The 11,754-nt window shown below is 43.4% G+C and overlaps 1 protein-coding gene across 1 annotated transcript in view; it reads right to left on the bottom strand.

Annotated features, from left to right (window-relative positions):
• Positions 1 to 8,406: 8,406 nt before the first annotated feature.
• The window catches only part of SGCD (sarcoglycan, delta (35kDa dystrophin-associated glycoprotein)), a 210,791-nt gene continuing 207,443 nt past the window's right edge, over positions 8,407 to 11,754 (bottom strand). The window contains exons 7-8 of the mRNA XM_010578986.1: positions 10,398 to 10,521; positions 8,407 to 8,740 (exon numbers count right to left, since the gene is read on the bottom strand). Of these exons, the coding sequence (XP_010577288.1) occupies positions 8,567 to 8,740; positions 10,398 to 10,521 (298 nt within the window). The 3' untranslated portion in view covers positions 8,407 to 8,566. The remainder of the gene's footprint in view (positions 8,741 to 10,397; positions 10,522 to 11,754) is intronic.

Below are 11,754 nucleotides of genomic sequence, written 5' to 3'. Positions count from 1 at the left end.
TCCTATAGCATATGGGTCATGCCTTTTATGCTGCTGCTGTAGATGAACTGGGTTTTGCTTCAACTCGCACTGAATGTTGTTTTGCTGTTGGGTCTACCTACACAGAGCATTTGTTGGGTTAATATCAACAACTCTATTGCCATTCACGCACAAGGAAACTGATTCAAATAAAGGGTGGGCAAAAAAACCCCAAACCAAAACCCAAAGGGATCTGAGTCAGATCCAGCAGGTCGATCCCTTCCCTGTTCCCAAACTACTACACAGTGCAGATCCTGACCGAGATCTGGGTCGCAGCTCAGGAAAAGCTCCGACCTAGGGAGGAATCCAGGTGCGAATGCTGTCAACTGAGCCCTTCTTCAATAAACACAGTATGTGATAATTGCTCAGAACTGCTCTTTATGAGGTTTCTGGCACGCTCTTACTCTGCTGAGCTAGGGCAGGATTTGTTCATCTTCTGTGCTCGCTCCGATAACCCGCAAAAGGGGACAAGAAAGTGAATTCCTCCAGCAGCGCCCGCCCTGTGAAAGCCACTCTGCAAACAGTGCAGCCCTGCCCTACCACCAGCGGGACCCCCTGGCAGACCCCCGGTGTCTGCCCGGCGAGACCTTCCGCTTCACCCGTTACCCACCAAATCACCAGCTGAACTCCAGCGTGGTCAGTGGTGGTGGCAAGGAATGAAGCTGGATGAACATGCCTCCATTTTCAGGTAGCGGCTTGAGCTGGCAGCGATGGGAAGACTTGCCACAGCTCCTTATCTGGAGCTCGTGTGATAAGGAAAGCCCGGAGGCAGGAGGAGTCCCCTGTCCCGTGGTGGCCCCAGGAGCACCCACGCTGTAGTTTAGACAGGGCAGCCAAACTCTTCTTTTTGATTTCACAAAAGGTGCTAAACCTGTAGGGCCAAACCCTCAGGCTACCAGTGACTTAAACGGAACCAAATCCTGATTTACACCAGCTACAGAGTCAAATCCCCTGTGCTGTTGCACTGCTCCAGCCCAGGCTCCCAAGGCGGGCATCACGCCTTGCTGCTATTTCTAGTGCAGAGGACCCGGCAATGGGATGGAGATAAACGAGAAAGGGCAAAGCCACCCACCAGCCTCCCCCACCCCGCAGGCTTCCCGAGGGGAGGCAGCGTACCGGGGTACCATCCCCGCGGCATCCCCTCGGATGCTGTACAGGTATTACCGGCACAAAGCAGGGGCGGCTTCAAGAGCTACTGGGCTGCGCCTTATGGAGTTACTGCCAACGCTTTCAAGGTGGTCAAAGGCTTGTTAGAACAGCAACCAACAACTACCAGCATTATTTGTACCACTCAGACTGCAGATACGTATCATCTGTAAAGTCATTAATACTGGTGAAGTGTTTCATTATCCATTCTGTCAGTAACAGCACTGATACCGAGTGCACAAGCCCTGAGGAGGACCCAGATGAAGACAAAATTATCAGGCTCTGGTTTAGCGAAGGAGCTAACTCCCTGCTCTAAGGGCAGCTACCCTAGAGAAATCTAGCCGTAGTGTTGGGAGATGGTGGTGTTTGCAGCTAAGTAAGTGTGGGAGAAACTCTAACAGCAACATTTTTTCAACTACAATCCAGCCTTTGATAAAAATAGAACCGCCCACAAATAATTATTCTTCTACTCTCCAGTGTGAGTCTGCCTCAAGATGTTTCAAGGACTCCGTTATGAGGAAGTTTTTAAAAGACCAAAGAAACTACATTGCTTTAGAAAGTGATAATGCATTTAGCAGTAGCAGGCTTCGGAATGCTTTATCTCCTATCGGCGGTTAAGCCTTTTGAATGGGGCAAAAATGTGAGAGTACAATGCAATTTAAAATTCCTGTTACATGCAAAGATGCACACGACCTATGCTTTGCAATGGGCTATTCCAATAATGGCAAATATGTTAGAAAAGGTGAGACTTTCCGTTTGGGTAGGACCTGATGAAAGGCTCCAAAAAGTCCTTTTTAATCTCAGAAGAAAAGACTGTTTAACTAAGGCTGCATGTTTTTTATCTGAAGCATTTGGTAGCAGGGCACAATGTAAATGTAACACTTTCACACACATTTATTTCTCCTTCTGATATTTTCTCTTGCTGGCAGAAAGATTCAACCAACTAAATGCAAGACAAACATACAATTACATATCACTTCACAGTGGACATATCCTTCCTATGTTTCAATACTGGTTAAAAACTACGAAAAGCTCAGTCCATGGAGATGAGTTGCCTCAAAGGAAATCTGGCTTCCTCTGAACAGGCAGCCCATCGCTACCAACTGGTGGCAGAAAATCCCAGCTACCGCGTGGCTTTGAGCTGTAATAAGGTGAGACATTTCCTGGGAGTGACACCAGTGTTAACTTCCCTGCAGGAATTATACTTGTAGCAAATTAATTTTTAAGGGACTCGCACCTCTAGTTTAAAGTGACTTGGATGGGAAATCTCGGTGGTGCCCTATGATTACATTTTCTTCTTCGCCTTGGATAAAAATCCTGCAGCTTTAAATATCCATCTTTTCCTGTATAAAGAAAGTGTGTCGCTTTTCACAAGGGCACAATACAATTCAAGTGGTAGGACAAGAGAGTCTGAAATGATAAAGCCTCAGGGTTGTATGTGCATAACCATGGGCTTCTCAACCACAGCAGACTTCAAAGCTTTCTAAATACAAGCTATTTATTATAATTTCCATCGAAGCCCCAAGCCACTGTGGTTACTGTGGACGGAAACAACACCCTAGCAATCTTGAACAGCCCAAGCTGTAAGTGGTTTCAGTGACAGTAATTCCACTGTGCACCATGAAAGATCAAGGATAATTGCTACCATATTTAGTAAAATGGATGTTATTAATTTAAAGTATAATAGTGTAAACAGACAGAGAAGTTTGCTGCATTACTGTGATTAGGGTGATGTCACTCGCCTTTTCTTCCCTTTCCCTCCTACCTGCCTCGTTTAATTCACTCCACTCTTGCTTAAATAATCTCATCAGCGCCACATCAGTGTTTAACTGCGCTCCACTCACAGCTGTGAACTCGGCTACATCAGCTGTGAAAACACAGCCATTGCCATGCAGAATTTACCTGAAAGTCCCCAAATCCACCTTAGTGCCACTGCTACATGCAGGTTTTGGTTTTTGGGGGTATGTGAGAGCAGAGAAGTGACACGATGGGGATTCAGGGGCTGCTGGCCACCTGCTTGCAGCCCCCTGTGTGGCAGGACACCAGCTACCCAAATATTACACAGCAATTTCAGAACTGAGGAAAAAGGTTAAAATGGGGAAAATGGAAATATTGCCAAGACTGCCTTCCTCAACAGCAATGGCAATAAAAAGGCTGGTATTTTCACATTCAAAAAGCACCAATCCAGTGCTTGGCAAAGCTTCGCAGGAACGTGCCCTGCGCTTGCTGGGGTGAATTCTGGATGATGACATTTCAAAATTTAAAATGTCAGCCATAAAAAAAAAAGAAAAAAGAGCACAGCCTCTAACTTTTTTTGTTTTTACTGTATGCACTTTTAAAATGAAATCATTATGGCACAGTTACTCTTCTTCACTGAGCAGCTACTGGAGTTCCTGATCTGCTAATGCTTGAGTGCAGGTAAGTGAACAGCCAGTAGCATTTACTCAGTTTATTTATACTTTCAGCCCAGGATGATGTCTTTTAACGTTCTGGGCTATTTCTTCACATTTCACATTTCAGGTAACCTTGCCTGCACATATTTAAAGATTTTTGACATTATTTCCTTTTCTGCCCACTAACGAAGTGAGAGTCTTCCTGCCATTTTACTCTCTCAAATGCAGCTTTACGATAAACCTGTATTTTTCCTGCCCAGTTCAAAAAAGCACCATTAAAGTTAACTCATTTCAAGCATGAGGGCAATCAGAGAAGGGATGAATTTCTCTAAGTCTTTGGTCTTTGTCTCACTCTCTTTTGCAATGTGAAACTTAAAGCCATAACAACAGATAAAAGAAAATTGGCTTTCGTTGTAAGCAAGCGTACGTAAGTGTGTGTGTGTATATGGGTGTGTGTGCGCGCATCTTATGACAACAAAAGCTAACTTCCTTTAAGAACATCTGTATTTGCAAACTAGGTATGATGTGAACTAACCCGACATCTTCACAAGTTTACAGGAATCTCTCTTTAACCTTGGAGCAATTTCTAGGGAGGGGTTTTTTATTTAGACATCATTTTGCTATACCGTATATCGCAGATGGTATTTTTAGGCTTATGCCTTAAACTTTTTTGTTTGTGCAATGTGACATTTATGATTAAAGGAGAAAAAAACCCCCTCTTAAAATCCAGCTGTTTGACAGCACATGACTGAGATAACCGAATACAAATCACTCTGGCACATGCTTAGTTTTCTAAAAACATATACCTAGGAGAGGCCTTATACATAGTTACCGGCTTCCCCTTCTGATGACTTCCTTTTGTGTTAACATTTCTTTGTACTCTTAAGCTACCCATTTCACTGACTACTGGGTAACATACTTCAAAAAGTGTAACTAAAAAAAAACCCAACCCCCAAAAACCCACAAGGAAACTTGGAGAACGGATACAGTTGTAGAGTCAGTATCAGGATCTCTGCTTTTGCTAATTGCAAAGTCTTTTTGCTTTAGAAAAAACATCCTAACTCACCTATGCCAGCAGAGGGATCATATACTATAAATGGATAAGGTACTGGCGTACAGGTGAGCACTGACAGTCATTTTCCTGACTGCTTACTGAAGTGTCGCATTTAAAGCAAATTTAACAAAGTCCTGAAGCCCTATAAAGTTAAGAGTTACAATACATAAACTCATTTATGAATCCTGCAGCATTCACGGTTGCCTAAGGTGTACTGACGTTAGTATCAGAGTCCCTTGATGAGCATCTCAGTGGGGTTTTAGTGCTCGCAGCTGCAATGCAGACCTGCACGCGGTGCCGAGGCAGGGTTCGGTCCCGCAGCCACCCCAAGGGCTGGCAGTGTTTCCACTGCCCTCGGTGCCCTGAAATGTCACCTGTCCAGCTCCTGTCCCAGCTCAGGCCACGAAGTCATCGGCGTCTCTTCCACTGAGCTCAGCAGAAATCAATTCACCATCCACCCCAGCTTTGCCTTAGCGTTGGGAGGTAAAACTAAACTCTGGTTTGAGATAAATGCCACGTCCCCCAATAGCAAATGCTCAATTGAACTAAACTGCAGGCCCGATTCACAAAGAAATACACAAACCCTTCTTCGTTTTCAGCATTTTATCGATGGCAGGTAGAGCATACGCGTGAAATTCCAGCCAGGGAGGCTCTAATTTAAATGGACTCAGGGAGAACCAACCCGTACAGGTACAGCAACTGTGAGGGGTTTCTGGGCAAGGCAGGAGGAAAATGGACTCTCCTGCGTTCGTCCTGCCCAACAGGTGAGTCAGTCACTCCGCAAAAGCCCCCAACAACAAAGTACGAGATAGCTGGATGTGTTTGCATGCTGCTTTTTAAACAAGATGCTCTTTTTCCCCGCCCAGGATCTCGGACACACAGTCCTGTTTGCTCTGGTTTGCCACTCACTGAACAGCAGGGGACTAATCATGCGGCCAACACAAGCGCAGGCAGCACCATCTAAACTGCTGTCTTAAAAGTCAAGTGGGGCTCAAATGATTTACAAGTCTCTATACGGGTTCAATCCTTCTAGCAACAATTCCTCGTCTTTCAACACAACGTATAATTTTATGCTTAAGATGGAAACATGATTGTGAAATGCATTGAAGCAACTAGAATTCCTTTGTGTAGACGTAATTCGGGTACCCTTTGTTCACCTCGGAGAAGCATCTGCAGGGATGGCACGGATGTGTAAGGTTGCTCCCTAACAGCTCCCCCGGGGAAATTCATACCAAAATAAATCGCTGAATGTCCTTAAGCAGTTTCACGGCCTTCGTGATACGAGAAGGTGATAACCTCATCCAAGACCCCAGCTGAGAAGACCAGCCACTCAAAATTAATTTGCTGGGACGGAAATCCTCAGCAGAGCAGCCAAAGGGTGCACTGGGATGAGGACTGAGCCACCGGCCTCTTGGGAGCGGAGCATGGAAATGGATGCAGCATCCCTGCTGGGTCAGTCCTTGCCTTTCTCACCAACATAAATACTCTCAGGGACGGAAAAGTTAAAGCGACTCGTTTTCTGTACAGGGTACTCCTCCTGCAGCATGTGTCTTCACAACTGCTCAGATGGGATTTGTTTATGAGCTGGGCCGTGCTTGCTATAAGGTTTGTGATTGGTATTAAATGAAACAGGGAAAAAAAAATTCTACAGTAAATGTAGGACTATGAATGGGACTTCAGTTGTGGTCCCAGAGGTAACGTACACAGTATTTTGCTATATTTAAAATGGTAAAAAAAAAAGTCTGTATCACTCTAGGTGCCCCTACAGTCTTAATGCATTTCATTAATATCTGTTTTAATTTGCACAACCAGTTCCCAAGACACCCTCCTGTCCCTCCCCCCAAATAAACTAGTTTTAATAACAAGATAAATATGATGTGCTTCTCCTTGCTGAGTGCATTGACTTAAGGCATAGGCACAATTCCCCTCTTTGAACAGAGATGGTATAGTCCTGTGTCCCAATACAATTGTTATCCTGGGTGACCCTTTGCATTCAAATGTTGACTCAAGACATAATAATTACAGGAATCGTTCATTAACAAATAGTTTGAATTCGTTAATTAATCGGAAAGCATTACTGAAATAAAAATAGATCGTTCAATCCTCTTTCAGGAATAAATTTTATGGAAGTGCTGCTTTGTTAGGCAGCAACACATCTAATCTAAACTCCATAGAAATCTTTCCTTTGAGTCCAGTCAGTTTTGGATTAAGCCAGAATTGTTCATTTAAAAAAAAAATTAAAAAACCAAACCCTGGTACTCTCCAGACCACAAGAAAATATGTGGAAATCTGTAAAAAAGGAATGGGCTAAATTATTTGTAAAGATTTCTGTCAGCTACGTTTTATCTTGAAGATTGCTTGAAGAATACCAGCCTTGCTTAGATATCACTAGGGATGGGCACAGATCTATCATATTTGCACATGAGGTAATATTTTCAAAAGTATCTCAGTGGCTTAGAAACCTTGCTGTCCTTGTGAGATTTACTGTGACTTGGATACTTTTGCTGTAATTGGTATATTTTTTTCAAGGATTTTTATATGCATGTGGATGCAATTATGGGTCAGAATTCAATGATCTGGGCTTTTCTTGTTATTTTTCAAAAACTTGAACAGTGGATGTAATGTTACCAGATCAGATTTCATGTTTTATCCTGCCCGTAAATGACTCTAGACTTTAAAATAAGGAAAAATGCAACCATGAGAAGATTCAACCACTGAGTTTTTGGGGCTCAAATTCTAGAGGAACTAGCATCCAAAACCCTTGCTTTCCAGTAATCTGGCTTTGTTACAATCTTTATAAATCCTTAAAAAGGTCTGTTTCTTTGTCAGCATCTCTGATATTTGCAGTCTCCACCAAATCTAAGTGACCTTGGACTGTATATCCTGAAAAGAAAGGTGACAAAAACTCTGGCATAGCATCTACATTACACACCTAATTTGTATGAATTTCCCTGTTTCTATGGGTAGAATAGGTAATTTTCTCTCTTTCTGTAGGTATTGATAGGCAATGTCCAAATCTTAAATCTTCACACCTTCACACCAAATCTTTTCAAAGTTAAAGGTGCTAATGGAGAGTGTGTAGGGTGATCCAAGACACCTGCTAATTAAGGAGGTTCAAGATTTTTCTATTTAGTCCAACTTTCACAACTTCTTTCCTTCCAAGAACTAAATGCAATGCCAGTTTTGTTAGCACAGAGATGACTTTAGGCTAGGGTTAGAGCTGATGTGTCACATCTGAATAGCACAAGGCATCCTTGCCCATGCACAGGCAAGTCTCAAACCCCTTCAGAAAAATACACGATTATTCCAGCAAGAAGATCTGGACTTTTCTACTGGCCAAGTGCAATCCATCTCTCCCATCAGGGAGCCATGCGTCAGGTGAAAATGAAAGAGTGTTAATTTAACCTTAGGTATCTTGGATCACTCTTAGGTGATCAGTACAGCACATCTGGCTGTTTTGTTGGTTTGGTTTTTTTTTTTTTCATGCCACTGATTTAATGGTGCAAAAATAATCAGAGATGCTTCTCTCCCCTTTGTATGTTGGTGGGTCTACGTTGGTTCCAGGGTCTTGCCCAGCCAGCAACCCCAATGCCCTGAGAACACGATCAGAACCAAGGGGCGATCATTAGACTATATTAATACAGAAGGGACCAGGGGAGCATCAAATCCAATTCAGCAGATTGTACCAGTAAAATTTGGTGTGGGAAAAAAGAAATGCTACACAAATGTAACAGGGTCACCCTGGGATTCCTTGTACTGAAACATCATTTTACACAGAGGATATATATATTTTATATATATATTTTTATATATATATTCACACACACGCGCGCGCACACACAAAAAAAGTCTTTGATAGGCTTTCTGTGTTCTAATAAAAATAGTTGGCAGCTGCAATCTGTGAGACCAGAACTGGCTTTTGTGCTGCCTGCGATGCCCCACTGCAGATTGTCTCTCAAAAGCAGACGCTTGTATTTATCTGGCAGGTCGAGCTAGTGCCTGCCTGAGACAGAAATAACCTCCCATTGGGACACACACAGAGCTCGTAGATTTTTTGCCTGGACCCTGCAGAAGAGGAAGATCCTTGAGGCAAGTTAGGTAGTTTGATTTTTGCAGAATTCAACGTTATCTGAAGTCAGAGGTGGGGAAAGAGAGAAAAAGAGAGAGAATTAGTGGAGAGCTGTTATTTTTGATCTTGTGTTTAAAGAAGCTTCCTTCGGACAACTCAGCTGATACACAAACTGGGTAGGTATTAGGATGGGAAGGTCAGATACAAATCTGGGGGAGCATATTATCTGCCTTTATCATGAGCCACCCAAGACCTCCAGTTTGTTTCTGCTAATCTACCCACCGTGTCTTTGTGGCTCATAGCTCATAGTTAACCCAACCAGAGGCACCCCACTGCTAGGTGGGGAGCGTGTATGGTTCACGTCCACACAACGACTCCGCTCCTCCACTGGGACTTCTGGCACTGTGATCCCACTGCCAGTTATGCTTGCAGGCTCACAGCACTGACTTTTATGTATATTTTATGTATATGTGTAACACTTTTATGTATATTAAAAATAACTGAAATGCTGTAACAGACCTGAATTTCTCCTTATAAAACAGAACATAAAAGTGAACATGTGGCAGCTCTTAGACACATGGCAGCTACAGGGGAGTGCTCTAACATCACTGAGAAGAGCACAGTAAGATAACCTGCACACCAGAATATGACAGGGCGACTGACAGTATTTGCTCTTATCTTGCAATTACAGTAAGAGTCTCCAGTTTTAGTATCCAACAATCTGTTCTCCAGAGACAGGTCAATATATGCATTTTAAAAGCAACTTAGTGTTAAAAACATTAAGGCAACTGCTTGCAGTAGTGAAATGCCTTGGATTTAAATTGTAGTATTTTAGGTAGGGGTTTTTTTCTATTTTTGAGAGTTTTTTTGTTAACACCTGTGGTCTGGGTTCGGAATGTCTTAAAATGCAAATGTTTAGAAATAACAGGAATTGCAATAAAAATCCCATTCTATTTATTACACCTGACACTAAGACAGGAAAACATTAGCTTGTGTTGGGGCCCTATTGCTGGGAGGTTTGCGTTCAATGGGAAGCTCCCCCTGCCAAGGCTCTCGGTGGGTTCCCCAGCAGGAGCTCCTCAGTCACGTCCTTTGGTGTCTTCCATCATTGTGCCAGGAGGAGGGGATGAGGACCATGTGCCCACGTATTTTTGAGACACCACAAGAGGTTTAACTCAACACCTATTTTACTTTTGTTCTGTGTTACCAGTTTTAGTTATTCTCTCTCCCCCTTTGGAAGTTTCCCTAGGGCAACAACCTGTGTCTTCTAATGTTCCCTTTCTTTCCAAAATGAAAACGTCAGCTACAAAAGCTTTTCAGATCAATGCCAATGAATTAAGCTCTTCTTATAGTAAAATGTATGATAAAAGATTTAATTATGTTGGCCAAGTAAATCTTGTTTTAAAGTGACAAGGAAACAAAGAATTTAGGAGCACTGGGTATTTTACAGCCACATAAATCTGCTTGAACAACAGATGCTATTATCCAAGCACTTTAAAAATAATGAATCAGCCAGCCTTTGCCACAGAGTGAGTCTCGTTTGCATATGATATGTTCAATCACTGCTAGCAGAAACTAAGCTAGGAAGGCCTGCTGCACCAGTGCTTTCACACCAGTCTTTCAAATGCAGCATCTCGGTGACTCAGAAGGTTACAAATCTGCAGGAGATCTGTGGCTTGGTTTGTTTTTGCTGCCGCGCTTGATGCCCTTCGCTTACCTCTCCGTCTTTGGACTCCAGCCTGAGCTCTGTCCTGCACGTGGCTTTCAAGCTGCCGGCCTCGGCGTTGATCTCGATGCCTTTTGGAGCCTCCATCACCAGCGCGCGCGTAGGCGACTCCAGTCTGTAACAGAAAGGGGAGTTACAGAGCACGGTGCATTGAATGTGCACGCTCGGTCTCAGGCTGTCGTCTTGCACGGCCTGACTGCCCATTGCACGGCACCTTAGGACCTACTGATGTTCAGATCCACGCCTGGTTTGGTCAGTGGGAAGAATAACACATCACAAATCCAATCTACTAAGATTTCGTATCAACTTTGCTATGCTGGGTCAAGATGCAAGGTGCAGTAAAGTTTCCCCCATGATCAGCTTGCTCATATGCAAGTTCAGATTTCTACCTAATCAGTGCTAATGGGGGATATTAGCAAAGCAGTATACCTACACAGAGAGTGCAAGCACTTTTCTTCCTCAAACCACTTTGCAAGTAGGAACAAATTAGTTCTCCTGACTCTCTATAATGTGAGGTCTGGAAGGGTTTAGGGACATAAGGATACCGATGAAAACAACCAGGCTGAAGACCCCCAAATTCCCGGCCTCCAGTCCTACGCTCACATCCCACTGCTCACAGCCATGCCCCCCTCTGCAGTGCTTCAACCCCTCCTAACCATGGATACACCACACAGGGATCTGACAACCCTGTTATAGCACTAACACAGCCAAACCTTTTAGTTCAGGCAATTAGGGTTAATGCTGTAAGATGTAGAAGTGCAAGGTTCAGTCTTCCTTGCTGATTATCCATTCATAGTTCTTTTATTATACTTGTCTCTTCTCTTCTTTATAATACAGGCTCTTATTACTTTCTGTATTGAAAATGATAATAAAACCCAATTCTCCCTCTTTGGGAATATCCTCTTAGTTGATTTTATCACCATTTATTTACTGTACCGTCACAAAATCTAGACTATGATCTCCCCAGGTGAAGCAGGCAGGCAGACTGGAACAGAAAGCCCTCTGCTTAGACTGCTTTGGGCGGGCAGCACTAACAAAACCGAAGCACAGGGCAGCACACAACCACCAAGCTTACTTGGGCAGCTTTTAGGATTTGCTTGCATTACTGCAGTGGCACTTTAGCTGTTTCTCTGCTCTTCATATGTAATCATTTGTGCAAGTAAGTGTGTTCTTAAATGGACTCCTGCTGGTACTGAGACAACATTACAGGAGACCGAGGGAATTCAGCTGTATTTATTGCAGCCAACAGTTCAATAAAGCAAAGGCAAGGTTCGCTCTGTGTGGCACTTTTCAAGTTACGACCTTCCCTCTTGTTGGTGTCTTCATATTGCTGCTTTTCGAATACCTT

This window comes from Haliaeetus leucocephalus, unplaced genomic scaffold (genome assembly GCF_000737465.1).
Source record: "Haliaeetus leucocephalus isolate CR32 unplaced genomic scaffold, Haliaeetus_leucocephalus-4.0 Scaffold656, whole genome shotgun sequence".
NCBI classification, from domain to species: domain Eukaryota; kingdom Metazoa; phylum Chordata; class Aves; order Accipitriformes; family Accipitridae; genus Haliaeetus; species Haliaeetus leucocephalus.
The sequence above is the reverse complement of the archived record's forward strand: the minus strand, read 5'-3'. Positions and strand labels throughout refer to the sequence as shown.